Below are 18546 nucleotides of genomic sequence, written 5' to 3'. Positions count from 1 at the left end.
TGTTTGAATCGATAATTTATTGTTTGAAAATTATTTCATGCAAAAGTTGACCGTGACCTTGCCTCAAATGGTTCATCCGCTTAGTCCAATTTCGACATACTCTTTCCATCATTTCGGCCGGTATCTCACGAATAAATGCTTCAATGTTGTCTTCCAATGCGTCAATTGAAGCGGGCTTGTCTGTATAGACATGAGCTTCAACATAGCCCAACAAAAAATACTCTAAAACAGCAGGATCTAGTCGGCCAATTGACCGGTCCTAAACGTGAAATAAAATGTTCACCGAACTCACCTCTCTTGTTGAAACCACATGTCATTCAGGACGAGCTCTTGCACTTTGGGCAAAAAAAAAGTTGGATATCATTTCACAGTTACGTTACGATTCGCATCATCTTTGAAAAAGTACGGTCCAATGATGCCACCAGCCCATAAACCGCACCAAACTCTGACTTTTTCTGGATGCATTGGTAGCTTTTCACTCCAAAATCGACAATTCTGCTTATTTAAGTACCCATTAAGCCAAAAATTAGTTTCGTCGCTCAATGGAAGAAGCGCCCGGTTAACTTTCTTAATAGAGGACGCATTTTGGTAATAAAATTCCATAATTTGCAAGCGTTGTTCGTTTGTAAGACGATTCATGGTTCTATTATAGACCAAACTGAAGATGTTTAATAGTGACACAAAACACAAAATATGTATGAGCTGTTTAAACCAGTGTTGCCAAAAAGATGGTTGCTAAAAAATCACCCTTTATAAGAATTACTTCCTTTATATTATATTCAGATCGTTTTCCCTTTATAATGCTCTAAAACGACTTATACTTATAAATGCAAAAACTTTACAACTTATAAATGCAAAACGACTCTTGGCACAAAAACGAGGCATTCAAAGCGTGTGAGCCCAAATAAATGTCTAAATTGTGCTAAATAAAAACAGCCCTGAATAATGATAAAAATAAAAGTCGAAATTCTTCCAAACAAACAAAAAGCCGTTAAATTCGACCGGGCCGAACTATGGATACCCACCACCTCGGGTATATATGTAAACCACCGTTCGTCAAAATCCGGTGAAAAATGCATACCATAAGCCCCATATAAAATATGTTCTGATTTGGACCAAATACTTATAAGTACAAGTCATTGTTCAACTGTGTTTACCAAATGTTGGTCTTTCAAGTTGCTATATATAAAATAAACCGATCTGAACCATATACGACACGGATGTTGGAATACCTGACATAAGTCACTGTGTCAAATTTTAGTTAAATCAAATTATAAATGCGCCTTTTATGGGGGCAAGACTTCAAATAGGGATATCGGTCTATTTGGCAGCTTTATCCAAATCTGCACCGATGTGGGCCATGTTGCAGAAAAATGTCGAAGAGCCTAATATAACTCATTGTCCTAAATTTCGGCGAAATCGGACAAAATGCGACGTTTATGGACCCAAAACCTGAAATCGAGAGATCGTTCTATATGGAGGTAAATCCAAATCTGGACCCATCTTGGCCAAATCGAAAAAGAATGTCTAAGGGCCTAACATAACCCACTGTTCCAAGTTTCGCCGACATCGAACAATAAATGCGCCTTGTATGGCCCCAAAACCTTAAATCGAGAGATCGGTCTATATGGCAGCTTTATGCAAATCTTGGTCGATCTAGGCCAAATTGCAGAAATATGTCGAGGGGCTTAACATTACTTACTGTCCCAAATTTCGGCGACATCAGACAATAAATGCCCGTTTTATGGGCCCAAAACCTTAAATCGAGAGATCGGTCTATATGGCAGCTATATCAAAATCCGGACCGATCTGTGCCATATTGCAGAAGTATGTCGAAGGGCCTAACGTAACTCACTGTCCCAAATATTGGCAAAATCGGGCAATAAATACGCATTTTATGGGCGCAAGACTTGAAATCTAGAGATCGGTCTATATGGCAGCTAAATCCAAATCTGCACCGATCTGGGCCAAATTAAGTAAGGATGTCGTAGGGCCTTTAACAACTCATTGTCCCAAATTTTGGCAAAATCGGATAATAAATGTGGCTTTTATGGGCCTAAGATCCTAAATCGGCGGATCGGTCTATATGGCGGATATATCAAGATATAGTCCGATATAGCCCATCTTCGAATTTAATTTGCTTATGAACAAAATAAGAATCTGTGCAAAATTTCAGCTCAATATTTCTATTTTTAAAGAATGTGGCGTGATTTCAACAGACAGACTGACGGACATGGCTAGATCGTCTTAGATTTTTACGCTGATCAAGAATATAATAAACAAAACTTAAAGTGAAAGCAAGAAAAAATAAATCTTAACAATGGTGCACCATGACATTTATTGTATGTTAGAGTGTGAACAAATTTAATTTCCAAAACAACTCAACTAGTGCGAATGGTTGAGATGTTTTTCAAAACGACGTTGCAAAACGAGTCTATGTAGACATAGTATTGGTGCATTATATGTCAAATTATACACCAATTTGGATCATACTAGACATGGTTGACGGAGGTCATAAAAAAATTCATCGTGAACAATTTCAGCCAAATCAGATCAGAACACCCTCAATCGGATATAAAGTATATTCGGGAAAACGATTTATATGGAGCTACACCTTACCATAGACCGATTTTGCTCTTTAACAATCCCAATTGATCTATACATCAACGAGAAGAGTTTCGAGCGGCTACATCGACATAAAATATCATGACGATCAAGAATATATCTACTTTATACGGCTTTAAACAAATATTTCGAGGTGTTGCAAACGGAATGACAAATTTAGTGTACCTCCATCCTATTGGTTGGATATAGAATATTCAAGCACTTCCCGCTGCATTGCTGGAGATGTGTCTACCACTTAACGTCAGAGTAGTAGCTGCAGTAACAGAAGTCAAACTCCTGCCGCCAATAGGCCTAAGGCAAAGATAAAATAAACTAACTCACCATCAAAGGGCAAAACACATATGCGAAGATAGTAGGCAACCCAATATTAGCTTAGATATTTGTTTATACCAACTTGTTCATACTTATTGTACACTAGTATCGTCTATTGGAGTATATTATTCTCCTCACTGTTCTTTGTGCTTCATTTTTTGAGTCTAGCGGAACATCCATTGCAATGGGTATTCAAAAGTTTAGTCGAATTTGAAGATTTGTTAATTTCTTTTGTTATATGCTTGTTACTCCATTTTGCATTTTATGCAAATATACTCGTAGAGAACAATTTGCTTGCTTCTAAGCTCTATGCAATTTTCTTTTTAATTATCCTTATTTCCTCCTACTGTACTAAACTTGTGCAAATGACCTCAATCATTAATGTGCTCCAAACTAATAATTTCATTTAAAGAGCTTGTTTGTGACTAACTAAAAATCACCACTTAATTTTGAAAATTTTCCCATTGGGGAAAAATGTTTTGAAGTCTTAACAAACATTCGACCAAAATAGTAATGACATAACTTTTTCAATTTCAATGAAGCCAACTCAAAGCTTGAGCATGTATCCCAAACATAAACACTTATTTCACTTCCACTCAAACTCAATTGCACATCTCAAAAGTGTGCTGTAGAAAAGTTTTATTTTAACTTGCCATAGCAGCCAATAATATGACAAATAACCTCCTGCAAAGTACCCCGACCAGGCAATTCATGTCGAAAATTAAGTCAATTATGTGCTATGCCTTCTGCTTCATCCCAGGCCACAGGAAACTTTAACAACTCACAACGAATTACATGTGAAATATGGTCAACATAGTTTATTTGCTTCTTTTCAGATTAGGAAACTTTTGAGTTTTCCTCGAAACAAACCAAATGGCTTTGCCTCTTATTAAAATCACTTTTTGAATTACATAAAAATGTTGCCTCTCTATAGACCGCAAACACTTAAAAAGGACAAATGTTGAAAAGTTAATAAATTTTCTTGAAAGCCTACGATTACGCCACACAAATGGATATGGAAGTCCCCCCAGCATTGCAAAGGATATGCTATAGAAACTAAAACTTTTCATTTGCAGAATCTTTAAACAGTTTTAACAATTGTTTTGGAAATTTCAAGAATGTTTCCTATTTGCCACATGAAAAAATTCACTAACCAACACACACACATCCACATACATCTCATAATTCATTAAGGTTGACAAGGACCTTCAAATCTTGAGTAGCTATAAGTTATAAGAGTAAAGTGATACCAGCCTATGTTCTTAAGTACCATTGCCTGCTTGTGCACATCTTTGGGTAAACATCATTCAACCTATTCAAGTGCTGTGTTTGTATATTTCCATTGGAGTTTTCTTTCCAAAGTGAGGGAGGGAGAGTCCAGCCTGCCATAGTACATTTTCTTTATTTGGTCTCCCAAAAGTATGCTTCAAAAATATTTAACAACCTCAACAGCCCAAACACACTCCAAAATGGTATGGAACATAATGAAATCAAGAAAAAGGAGACATACTCATGTCTAGATAGGAAGAAAGGCAGAAACTCATCGAGTGATTTCGCCATGGAGTAGGAATACCATAAAGCATTCGTAAAATGATGAGGATTAGGAGAGACCAAAAACCGAAAAGCAAGTCCAAATAACAATAGGGGCTGACACCATATAGTGCGACAATTTTGGTTTAACCCAGGAATTTCTTGTGCAGGCATTTTCTTTTCAATATGGAGACGAAGAAGGAGAAATGCAAAAAAAATACACAACCAAGGTCATGTAAAAAATAAAATCTAAAAGTACCATTATTATATAAAGGGAGTCATTCCTTCATACCAAAACAACTGCAAAAGAAAATGAACTAACTTAAAAACAGACTGGATGGACAGAATTTGAAATTTGGTTAACCACAATAACCAAGGCTGTTTTGAAGCATTGCTTGAAGGGCAAAACCACAATTGAAATTGTTCCTATACTTAAAGCATTACTCCAATACAAAAACACCACTCCATCTCTATAAAAATATTTTATCAGAACTTCACTTTTTTGCCACACACACAATCATTTGCTCTATTTTCTTTGCTTGTAGGTTCCACCGCATCACATCAAAACTTACCAAATTGAAAAATATGAAGAAACCAATTTGGAATCGGTTATGAGTGCCATTCATTTTATGGTAACCACACAGCATTTTATCAAAGGACAAATGAGGGTAAGTTTCCTTGGTCTTGAGGTTTGGCAGCAAATTAAATTGAATGTGAAATTCACTCTTCTGTCTGTTTGTGTTTAGCTTAAATGTACTGCCAGCATATTTGATATATTTCGAGAGGAAATCGAGAGTGTCATAGAAGAGGATCGTCCCAGAATTATGGCGTCCGGCCGTTCGTACGATGCTCACAGTTATCCCCATGATGACAATGGTGGCGGTTATGAGGATCACAATGAATCATATTTGACATATTTTTCTGGTAAGCATAAGAAACGAACAGGAAAACAAAAAAATACTGAATTCAAGAGAATATAATTTTTGGGTTTAAAAACATTAAAAGTCACTCCACATAATGGAAAAGAGCTAGAACTATTGTTAAGTATAACAAGCAAAATCGAGTTAATTTCGGACGGGTCGAATCTTATGTACCCTCCAACATAGACCGCAAAATTTCTTTGAATGACTTTTTCAAATACATACAGAGCTATATGAAGTATATATGCAAATCTAAACCTATTTTGATGAAATTTTGCGCACATATACATATTTAAATCAGTAATAAAACAAACTGTATCAAATTGAGTGCAGATCTGTTGAAATTTATAGTTAATACTGCCAGTTAAGTGCAAATCGGACGACGCATATATATGGGAGCTATATCTTAATCTGATCCAAAATCAAAGGTTTTCGTTCTTGGTTTAGAAAAGCGACATGTGCAAAATTTCGTGACAATTGACCTACAAATACGACCTGTTCCTTGATTGCAAGAATACATGGACTCACAGACGGACACGGATAAATCGAATCAGAAAGTGGTTGATTCTGTATCGATCGGAATACTCAAAGGTATGTCTGTCACCTCTTCTTTTAAACGTTGCAACCAAATGGACAAAGTTATAATACCCTGTACCATAATGGTGGTGTAGGGTATAACAAGTAATAAAATGCATATGATAAATACATGATGATTAGAACACCCTTTATTCGTATCAGACATACATAATGGAAATCATATGGACACAGAAAGTGACTTGTTATATGAAAAACACATATCGTCTGATTGCGGCTTAAGTGTTTATGTTTATCATTCATCCAGTTGTATGGGACTTTTTGGAGCATAGTTTGTGTTCCAGCTTTAGGTTGGCTATGGGCGTGGGTGACCAACCCGGGACGATCTGGAGTCAAACCCGTAGCAGTGTTTTGGCTACGAATTCTCACCGGAGATTTAAACCTTTAAACTTCAGTCCCAGCCCAGCAAAAGTGAAGCTCAGTTGGGGAAACGTAGCTGTGGTTTGAACTCAGATCGCGCCGGGAGCTGCTCTCTCCAAGGAGGTCAACACGTCCAAATACATGGGATCGAGTTGGAACTCATACAAGGTTTCTCATATGAAGGTTACTGCACATAGGTTTCGTCTAGGCCGTGATGACAGATATCAGCTTTAAACATCGATCTAAGTGTGCTACCGCTATGCAACAAATCTCTTAAATGGTTTCCAGAAATCTCACTTCTAAGAATTTTGAGAAAATTGTTTGTTATATTTTTTGAGCTATAAACAAGTAAAAGCATGCTATGTTCGGCCGGGCCGAATTTTATATACCTCCACCATGGATCGCACTTGTCAAGTTCTCTTTCCGGTATCTCTTTTTAGGATAACAAAAAAAGTAAAATAGGGAGATCGGTTTATATGGGAGCTGTGTCAGGCTAAAGACCGATTCAGACCACATATGTTGATGGTCATAGGAGAAGTCGTTGTACAAAATGTCAGCCAAATCGGATAATAATTACGCCCTCTAGAGGCTCAAGAGGCCAAGATCCCAGATCGGTTTATACGACAGCTTTATCAGTTTATACAAACACCTCATGTATAGTTTCAGCCAAAACGGATGAGAATTTCGCCTTCTAGTGGCTCAAAATCCAAGATCGGTTTATATGACAACTATATCAAAAAATGGACCGAAATGGCCCATTTACAAGCCCAACTGACCTACACTAATAAAAGGTATCCATATCCATAGTTATATCGTAATGGGCTGGTCTGGATCATATTTGATTCAGGTGGAGTTATACAATTCACAGTTTCGGCAAAATAAGGCTATTAGTCCATTTTTTATGGGATTAAGGCATTTAAATGGAAGATTGGTCTATATGGCTGCTATATCTAAATGAAGTCGGATCTGAACCATATTTGGGTGGGATGTCGGGAGTCTAAAAAAAATCACGGTTTCAAATTTCTGCAACTCAATATTTTAAATATCTGCGAAACCGGGTAATAAATAAAGCTTTTATGGTTTTCACAAACTTAATCGGCAGATCGGTCTATATAGCAACCATATCTACATATAGTCCGATCTGAACAATATGATGTCGGGAGTCTTAACACTATTAAAATTTCAGCGAAATAAATGAAGCTTTCATAGATTTCAGATCCTTAATCGGCAGATCGGTCTATAAAGCAACTATATCTACATATAATATTCAGCGAAATCGCAAAATAAATAAAGCTTTAATGTGCTTTAGACCCTTAATAGGCAGATCGGTCTGTATGGCAGCTATATCCAAACTCGATCCGATTTGGCCCGTTCGAGAATTTAACCTGCATGCAGCAAAAAGACTTATCAGTGCCAAGTCTCAGATAAATGTCTGCTTGTAGCCTCATTACAAAAAACGTATTCTTCATCGCCATCTATATCGGAATACGTCCTTATAAAGCCCCCATCTCCTGAATTGATTTCTTGAGCCACTAGAGGGAGCAATTGTTATCCGATTTGGCTTAAATTTTGCTAACCGGATTCTTTTATGACCTCCAACATTTTGCGTACTAAGTTCGGCCGGGCCGAATCTTATATACCCTCCATCATGGAACGCATTTGTGGAGTTCTCTTCCCGGTATCTCTTTTTAGACAAACTTAAGATAAAAAGAAAAATTTGCTATGATATTGGAGCTATAATATCAATTTATCGTCCGATTCGGAGCATAATTTAACTAAATGTTGGAAACCATAGTAGAAGTCATTGTGTAAAATTTCATCCAATTCGTATAAAAATTGCGCCCTTAAGAGGCTCACGAAGTTAAATAGAGAGATCGGTTTATATGGGAGCTTTATCAGGCTATAGACCGATTCAGACCATAATTGAAACGTATGTGTCAATGAGAGAAGTCGGACAGACGACAGACAGACTCATTAAGTTCAGCCGTGCCGATCTTTGGATACCCACCACCCCGTGGTGGGTGGTATATAGAATAGTAAGGGCCGATTTGGATTATTATGGTTAAGGTACCAAGAAGTGTATATAAGTCGCAGTTTAAAACTTCAAGGAAATCAGGTAATTAATGAGGATTTTACGGTTTAAGATCCAAGATCTGCTAGTTCATATGCCAGCTACAATATATCCAAGCATGGTCTGATATGGACTATATGCGGTTCGGATATCGGGTGGCCCAGTGCGACTCCAAGTTCCAAATTTATATCAAAGTATGGTCCGATCTGGACCAAGTTTGGTTCAGACAACGGGAAATCTAGTCCAACTCACTGCTCTAAATTTCAGCGAAATTGAAAAATACGGCTTTTTTTGGGGTTAAAGCCCTAATTCGGCAAATCGTTGTATAATACAGCTATATCTTAATATGGTCTGATCTGAACTATATTCAGTTCGGACAACGAGAGGCCTAGTTAATAAATTTAAGCGAAGACGGGTAACAAATTGGGCTTTTATGGAAGTCATCAATTGGTCAATATGGCTGCTATGTCAATATATAATTCGATCTGGACCAAACTGGTTGTGGATGTCGATAGGATGTCACTGTTCTAAGTCTCAAAAAAAATCGGGTGATAAACGCTCCTTTAAATCGGTAGGTATCTTATATCTCGATATCGACCATTTTCGGTTCGTAGATCGGGGGCCTAAGTACAACTCGCGGTTTATAATTTCAACAATCCACCTGATCATAACTTCTGATGATCAGGTCGAGATTATTGCCTAGCTGTATGAATTGAATTTGAACGAGAATGTGAGCGTCGAATAGTTAAGAAGGCCGGGTTCAACTCGTCAGTGCTCCATGAAAGACTGACGGTTTGGCCGCGAGCATCACCCTGGAGTATACTCCAAGAGTGGTCAATAAGTTTCGTGAAGTAGGAGCCTACGTCATGTTGTTCCGGTTTACGGCTAGTTTGCAATACGCGGTATTTTCATGGCACTTACGTATTGGATTCGATCACAGGGTTCGTGATCGCCGCGTCAAACGTGAGGTATCGTCGGTGTATAATGGGCGGACATTGGGCGTCGTGCTGGAATTGTGAATTTAAGGGGTTGTTGGCTGATCACATTCGTATCAGGACTTTCGAATTTAGGTTCGTGCCCGATTTATGAGTTTTGGCGGCCAAGCATTAAGAACTGCCGTGGAAGTTAAATGTTATCGATGAAACTGCCAACAGTCCAGATGCAGATGGTGATGTAGGATCTGGGTCACGTTAGCGCAGCACTAGTTTCTCGGTAGCGATGGTTCTGGAACCAAGCAGTTCTAGACACTGGAAGGATCGATACTTAAACTTGGACCTTTATACGGAAAGTTTTTGAGACACAGCATCAGCATTTTGAAATTTGAAACGACGTGATGGACTAAGACTCTTAAACCCCGTCAGTTTATAAGATAATAGAATAACTTTTATATAGTGCAACTCGACCCTTGAGCTCATTGCATGCAAAATTGTCATCAATGCTTTTTCTGCATTTGAAATAGTTGCAATTGCTCTTCATAAACGCACCAATTTAAATCATATATATTTTCTGAGTTTACTACACCGAGAGTCCAATATTAACTTTTAAAATTTTCCTTACATTTTCGTGTGTTGCATAATATGATAATTTTATTCGCCAATTCATTTTCATTCTTTCTAAACTGGTTTAATGCTTTTTTGCCGTATACAATGACATACTAAATTAATCTCTTACCTTCTCTACTTTGCCTTTGCAGCACCAAAATCATCAGCCTCTCCCACTGCTCAGGCACCCTTTGCGCAAATCTTTGTACATTTTCACAAGCTGTTGCAACATTTTCCCACCATATCGCTGAGGAACATAAAGAATCATATATGCTTTAAATTAGCGACATTTATCATCGATATTGAAAGGTATTATGAGAAAATCACTCACAATGACATGACAGCATATTGCATGAATGTCTTGCAACAGCAATGGCAGTGGCAGCATCAGCTAATCAAACTAATAACCGTAATGGCCATATTATTAAAGATACATCATCATCATCAACATTTCCAGTATAAGGGAAACTGGTGGTACTGGGACGAAAAGGCAAGTGGCATCCAAATGGAAAGCAATGGCGTAATGATGAAAAAATTTTGCAAGGGATACATGATGATGAAAGTGCAGTCGGGGAAAAAACAACTGCCAAAGGAAACGACAGCGAAAAATACATTGATGAACCGAAATTATCAGAACATGCAACAGCAACATCTACAGCTGTTGCAGCTATCGGAAATAAGCAGAAGGAAGCAATGCTACCGCTGTAAACAGGCAAATGGAGAATCTAGCATGACTGTTGCACCCCCATTTAAGAGTCACTTTGATATAACAGCAAATCAAAATGTCATCAACGAAGGGGTCGGCTACAACTATAAGAAAAATACAACAAAAGCTGTTTCTTCTTCGACTAGAAGTACGATTGCCCTCCATGATTGCCAACAGCATGAGCAGCCGAAAGAGCAACAGCAGCAAATGTCACAAACACACGATGGTTCTTTAAGAACTGGATCTCTGCTATCACTTTTCACCATGCCAACTTTGCCTCCTGCCATTCCCATTGCTTGTCCTGCCAGTCTTTACCAAGGCGAAGCTTATTCACAAGATAGTTTTCCATTATGTATTTATGTTGCTATCGCTGAGACTAAAAGCAATAACGCCAACTATATGTCAAGGGATCAAACATTATTGATGACTTCCAACAGCAACAGCTCCCACACTGCAACATGTCCCTTCAGCACTGAACGAAATGGCACAAAGCCCGCAATACCATCAGAAATAGCAGGCATGGGTGTGACATTAGAAAAGGCAATTGTGCTGCTACCATCAGTACTATCGTCGTCACCAACAGCTGTAGCTAAAGGAGCATCACAATCAGCAATATCTTCTTTGTCCTCACAATTTTCTTCATACACTTTGGAAGCCTTTTCATCATTTCTTTCGTGGGATAACAAGTGTTTAATGGCGTTTATTGGTGAATTGTTATTGCATCAATGCTGATGTTAAAACGATGATGAATGATTCAATTTTTGGATTATGCTCAATCACATGAAGACCCTAGTTATTGCTCAGTTCTTTGATTTCGTACTGAGTAGCTTTCTCAAGGATATAAGTTTCGTTGAGATGAAAAAAAAAAACACAAAACCACATATTATGCGTATTTATCTATAGTTTCCTTCCCCATACCAACTATACGTATTAATTCAATTCAGTTTTCATTCAATAACCCAATATACAATGTGAAAAATTAACATTGTTAATAATGCAATGTGCCCAATTCATTCTATACCTCCTCATAATCTCTATGTGAAAGAAAATTTAAAGCCAAACCAACAAAATAACATAAAATCTGAAAATATTACGAAATGGTGAAGCACGTGCGCGCTTCTTTTCATAAAGACATCTACCAAATGTTGTATGTTAGTATTTAAGTGTTAAATGTTATAATTTTTTCTTGTATGAATTTGAGGTGGTATAAGAGAAAGACAAAAAAATTTGTGTTGTTTGTTAAACAAAAGCAAAACAAAAATATGAAAAGAATAGTTAATATAAGATCTGCTGATCTAAAATAAACAAAATGACAGTAAAGAAAATACATACAAATATATACATATATATTATAAGCCTTAATGATATATGATAAAGATCAAATTATGAATGTATAAAAGAAACACAATGCTTAAGTATTCTATCTGATATTTTAAAAATGTTATTCCTGCAACAGCACGTGAATAAAAAATGGCGTTCGTTATTCGGTTTTTGATACTAAAAGGTGTTACAATCACTATATACCAAACAAATTTCTTAGTAAACATAGCAATAATATTTGCTATAACAATAGAAAACGTAATGGTAATGCAAGAAATAAGGAATTGGAGTTGATATTTTACATCCAAATTTGTCATTCAAAACAGCCAAAACTTTGCTTTAACAGCAGTTTTTGTCTGCTGAAAATGAGAAAGTAAACATAACTGTTTCAGCAAGCATAGGGCTGCTGTATTAGCAAACATTTCTGTCAGCTAAATCAGCAAACAAAATCTACTGTTTAAAGTAAAAAATTTTGCAGAAAAAATGTTTTGCTATTTTTTATGTTAGCATCTGAAGAGATGGTTTTAATTTGTGAAATATTACTGTAAAGAAGCTTCCTGATCCAGCCATTAGTATACATTTCAAAATGTGGCTGAACTCGCTCACCTTTTTTGTTATTGCTCTACTAATGGTACATGACTGGCATGGCTGACTGGTTTCTAAATTTAAAGAAAAAAGATTATGGAGTGTATACATTCAGTGGTGATTATACAATAAATATCCACTGAGACACACATTATATTTGTATTTTTTTCTAACGTCCCCTTCATAATTAAGCAGCACTCATTTTTAGCAAACATCATACTTTTCTGCAGTAAACCTGCTGTTCTGAAATTGGAGAACTACTGCTGTAATAGCAGCAAATATAGCTACTAAGACTCAGCAGACAGTGTTTGCTGTTTTCATCAGAGTTTTCTATGAATGTACGATGGACCTAATATCGAAATATCAATTTCCAACTCTACAAAGTATATATATTTCGGATTGTCGTAAAATTCTGGGACGATTTATCGATGTTCGTGTGTCTATCCCTTCGTCCGTCCGTCTGTTGCAATCACTCTACAGCCTTCAAAAATTGAGCTGAAATTTTGCACAGATAAGTGTTTCTTTAATACGCTGGTAAAGTTCTTAAACGGGCTAAATAGGATCATATTTGGATATAGCTACCTTATAGACCGATGTTCTAATTTAGGGTCTTGAGCTCATAAAAGGCGCATTTTTATCGGGCAATATTTACATATAGCTGCCGTATGGACTTCAGGGTGTTAAGCAACGTTGACGTTTTGGGCCTTTTCTGCCAAATTTGGTAGGATTTATTGTCAACTTTAAGGGTTTGGTCGGACGGACGGCCCATTTCGATTTTGGTAGATTTTTAGCGATATTGTATTTTTACACCCACATATACATATAGGATAGGGGTACATTCATTTAGCCATTCTGTTTGCAATACATGGAAATATCCTAACCAACAATAAAAATATTCTTGACCGTCGTAAAATTTAAGACTTTTTAACGATGTCCATGTGTCTGTCTGCCTTTATGTCTGTACGTCCATTTGTGGTACAGCCTTCAAAAATTGAGATATTGAACTAAAATTTGGGACAGATCTATATTTCTATACATGAAGGTTAAGTTATTGAATTTGGATATAGTTGCCATATAGAACGATCTGTCAGTTTAGGGCCTTTAGCCAATAACAGCTGACTTTATTTTCCGATTTCGCTGAAATTTTGATCAATGAGTTGCAATAGCACACTGATATTCGGACTGAATATGGACAATATCGGACTATATTTAAATATAGCTGCCATATAAACCGATCTCCTGATTTGAGGTTTTGCGTTTATAGAAGGAGCATATTTTTCCCGATTTTGCCGAAATTTGCTATAGTGAGTTGCATTAGGCCCCTCGATGCCTATTACGAGTATGGTCAATATCGCATTTTATTTGAATGTATTTGGTGCGTTGAATTAGACCCTTATAAGGCCATTGGCCTTTAAAATAGTGAGTAGATTTGGTTCCCGATTTGGATCAGTGAGTTGCACTAAGGCACGCGATATTTGAATCGTGTATTGTCTACTTTAGCCCACACTTGAATATAGCTGTCATATAGATCTGGCTGTTTAAGGCCTTATGCGCGTTAAAGGCGCATTAATTATCAGACTTTGATGAAGTTTGAAGCAGTGAGTTGAATAAGGCAATCCGACATCCGAATCGAGTATAGTCAACACCAGAGCTTATTTAGATATCGCTGCCTTATAGACCCTTCTGCTGATGTACGGTTTTAAGCACATATAAAGCGCATTATGTAACCAATTTGGTTGAAATTTGCAACAGTGAGTTCCGCTGGGCCAACTGATATCCGGACTGATTATGATCCTCATAAGACCTTATTTGGATATAGCTGCCGTCTAGTCAGATCTGCCGATTTAGGGACTTACGCTCATAAAAGACTCATTTATTTACCGTTTTCTGTGAAATTTTAATCTACAACTTGTAAAGGGTGATTTTTTTGAGGTTAGGATTTTCATGCATTAGTATTTGACAGATCACGTGGGATTTCAGACATGGTGTCAAAGAGAAAGATGATCAGTATGCTTTGACATTTCATCATGAATAGACTTACTAACGAGCAACGCTTGCAAATCATTGAATTTTATTACCAAAATCAGTGTTCGGTTCGAAATGTGTTCATTCACCGTAACGTTGCGTCCAACAGCATCTTTGAAAAAATACGGTCCAATGATTCCACCAGCGTACAAACCACACCAAACAGTGCATTTTTCGGGATGCATGGGCAGTTCTTGAACGGCTTCTGGTTGCTCTTCACTCCAAATGCGGCAATTTTGCTTATTTACGTAGCCATTCAACCAGAAATGAGCCTCATCGCTGAACGGTGAATGAAAACATTTCGAACCGAACACTGATTTTGGTAATAAAATTCAATGATTTGCAAGCGTTGCTCGTTAGTAAGTCTATTCATGATGAAATGTCAAAGCATACTGAGCATCTTTCTCTTTGACACCATGTCTGAAATCCCACGTGATCTGTCAAATACTAATGCATGGAAATCCTAACCTCAAAAAAATCACCCTGTATAAGGCTTCTCGACACCTCAACCAAATACGTCCAGATCAATCTAATTTGGCTATAGTAGATTTGAAATAAAATAGGATGTTACATAAATACATAGTTGTGGGAATCCAAAGTTCGATACAGCCGAACTTAATACGTTTTTACTTGTTTACGTTACGTTGTTTTTCTAGCTTAAAAGGTATGTAGTGTAATCTGTTTTTTTTTTTTCAGTTTACGCTCACTGTCATAGGTTCTGGTAAAAAATTACAATGCTACTGTTCCTGCATGGTAATTTTTTAGCAGAACCATTAAAAACAGTTTTCCCTATAGTTCATGGTTCGGTTGATTGGTGCTTACTTTGCTTTAATTGAATATGATAGAACCTTGTACCTCGGTCTTCTGTCCCATAATATCGATGTAGTCGACATACCTATTCACATCTGCAACGTGTATCATCTTTTTCTTCCCTGTCTTAAAACCTTGTTTGGCATTGAACGGTTCGAATAAGTTCTTTCCTATTCTTTTTGAGGAACATGTATCATGCAATCGTCATCCTGCAGTTTCAACAATTTTGTAGAGACACCAAACTATGACATGGCTTAAAATACCTTTGAACGAATAGGCGTAGAAAAAGCGGATTTGTAGTCAAAAAAGACATGGTAAGTTTTGATTTGTCCTTCTTGGCCATTTTTCCAGGATTTGGCGCAGTGTGAATATCTGATCTATTAAAATCTTTTACACAGTAAAATATCTTTTACACAGTAAAATAGTACTCCCCATAGCATAAGATAGTATCTTGTATGCGATAGGGAGTAGACTTATTCCTCTGTAGTTGGCACACACCATCTTACCGTTTTTGCGTTATTGAAGCTAGATCGCGCAGACCAGCTGATCCATACGCCTTAGCGGTCTTAAATAATACAGCTTGCAACTCATCGGCTCCTGCTGCTTTATTATTTTTCAGCCGGATTACTGCTACGCATATACATTCTACACCACCACATATACATTCTATACCACCATCCGGACTGTTTCTGTAGTATCCTCATCGCCGCCATTACCCGAAACCAGCAGCTGGGAATAATTATTTTTTTCATATCCTATATCCACTATCTGTTGCCTGATTTCCTTGCCCTCCTCTGCAAGACGATGTGCCTGTACCAAAGTCAGTAGTTTGATGTTTTACTGTTTGATAGAATTTCCGGACTACATTCTGGCTCTCTTTATCCATTTCCTTCTTCTTTCTACGGAATTAAACATTTCTTTCTTTTTACTTTTTCTCTCTACTTTTTATCTCGAACCCTGCGCTTTACCAGGTACGTTGTTACTGTCTGTAGGTTTGCTCTGTATGCCGCATTCTTTCTACGGAATAAATATTTCTTCTCTCTTTTCTTTGTCTCTCGATACATGTGCTTTACCTGGCCTGTTGTTGCTAATTACAGGGTTGCTGTGTATGCCGCATTCTTGGCTTCAGTAGCATTTCGACACTCTTGGCCGTACCTTCGATTTCTGGGTGCGAATTCTTGAAAATTCTTGTATTGCTGATAAACATCCATACGGGTGTAAGAAGGGTATCCGTTGAACTCTCGCAATAAAAGTTTCAATAGAACAGCGCCGCGTAGCCCATATTAAAACCATGCTCAAGGGAAATAATAGAGTTATTCTGGTCTGGTCATTGTCTAGTAGTTCCATGTTTTGTTATCCTATGCTGAGCTTTGTAAGCCATATTCCATTTTCGGCATGGTAATAAGAATATTGATTACACGAAGATAAGAAGGAGTAAAGCAATTCTTGCACTCAGAATATCAAGAACCGCTGATTTCTCTATATCTATGCCGCCGATGGATATTGAGGTTATTATAAGCAGATATGTGGAGTTTGACCTCGACTTCGATTCCGATCTCGGGACTGACCGGCTATTTTCGAGTGGGGCCGTGGCGCAGATGTCGGAATATACGCTTATGACACTGAACACCTGGTATCAAATACTGGCGAGAAATTCAAACAAATTTTCAGCGGTGGTTATCCCCTCCTACATTTGTGAGTATTGATCATGTAAAACCATCTCCCCAAAAGGTTTCGACTTGCCCTCGCCGTTCGGACTCGGGAAAAAAAGGTCCTTTGTCATTGCCCTTAAATTTTGAGCAGATTCCTTATTGGAATTTTCCTGAGAAAATTTTAATTTGAAAACGCAATGTTTGCTGTCCCAAATTCAATTAGCTGATTAATATGGAAGCTTTATCAGGTAATGTAAATCGAACCATACTAATCATAGTTTTTGAAATTCATAATTTATGTAGGTAGTTGTGTACAATTTTATCTAAAGAGGATAAAATTTGCGTCTTCTAGAAGCTCAAGAATTCAATCCAGGTGATCGGTTTATGTGGGTAGCTACTTACCATAGACCGATTTGGTCAACTTACAGTACCAGCCGACTTACATCAGTAAGAAAAAATTGCGTTTTACACAAGATATTCATGATAATTTACGTGTTATGGGTTCGAGGTGCTACAAAAGAATGTGTAGATTCGAATTTCTATGAAAAACTATTTTTTCAACGAAAAATTTTCTTAATTATTACAGCTAATAAATTTGTTGGATCTTTCCATTACTACATAAGTTTTCAATATATTCCCAAGCATTGGAATTACAATATATTTTTAAAAATATACATACAAAAAACACACACATCTTGACGTCAAACATACTAAATCTCTAAAACCAACAGATAATAATTTATTATATATTTAGAAAATATTGTAAATATGTACATTTCTATTCAAAACATATTAGTACCATAAATTAAAATTTGGCATAAACTCAAAAACAATTTAAAATTAGTTTTGAGGAAAATACTTACCGTTAATGAATCATGAAAAAGCAAAAACAACGCTCGTTTGGCCAATATCCCAAATGGTCAAACTAATGAATAAACAAAATATTTACAAAACTTTTAGGCCAGCAAAATTTTATTTTATTAAAAAAGAATATAATCCTTTAATTTTTTAAAATGAAATTGGTTTATTTGAAAAGAAATTAAATCCATACAACAACGGTAACTAGTTCCTTAAATTAAGAGATATGAATTGAAATATAATATTAAATACCCAACAAATTCATTTAAAATTGAGAGGAAACAATTTATAAACTTGGATCAAGGTGAACATGGTAAACTCAAGACAAAGTGTTATTCAATATTTTAATAATGTTGTAAAACCATCGGGACATTCAATCTGTTTCATATTTATTAATTGTTTTCTCACAACTTCATTGCAGCGTTATAATAAGCTATGTGTATAAATTTATGAATAGTATAACTAAACAAGTTTAATTTATAATATGGAATTTGTAAATATACAATGCATTTGAAATTGAATTTAACCCCGGCAAAGAGTAAACTGACAAAAAGAAAATACCAAACCACAAATAAACAATAAACAGCATTAAGAAATCATACTCAATGTCCTGCTTAATAACATGTATAAGTGGTTA

The 18546-nt window shown here is 36.6% G+C and overlaps 1 protein-coding gene across 1 annotated transcript in view; it reads left to right on the top strand.

Annotated features, from left to right (window-relative positions):
- Positions 1-11875, top strand: part of LOC106088824 (uncharacterized) — a 381905-nt gene extending 370030 nt beyond the window's left edge. The window contains exons 7-9 of the mRNA XM_059366031.1: positions 5013-5135; positions 5214-5391; positions 10106-11875. Of these exons, the coding sequence (XP_059222014.1) occupies positions 5013-5135; positions 5214-5391; positions 10106-11391 (1587 nt within the window). The 3' untranslated portion in view covers positions 11392-11875. The remainder of the gene's footprint in view (positions 1-5012; positions 5136-5213; positions 5392-10105) is intronic.
- The last annotated feature ends 6671 nt before the right edge of the window (positions 11876-18546 follow it).

Source organism: Stomoxys calcitrans, chromosome 3, assembly GCF_963082655.1.
Source record: "Stomoxys calcitrans chromosome 3, idStoCalc2.1, whole genome shotgun sequence".
Classification (NCBI taxonomy): domain Eukaryota; kingdom Metazoa; phylum Arthropoda; class Insecta; order Diptera; family Muscidae; genus Stomoxys; species Stomoxys calcitrans.
Note: the sequence above shows the minus strand (reverse complement) of the source record. Positions and strands in the feature narration are given on the sequence as shown.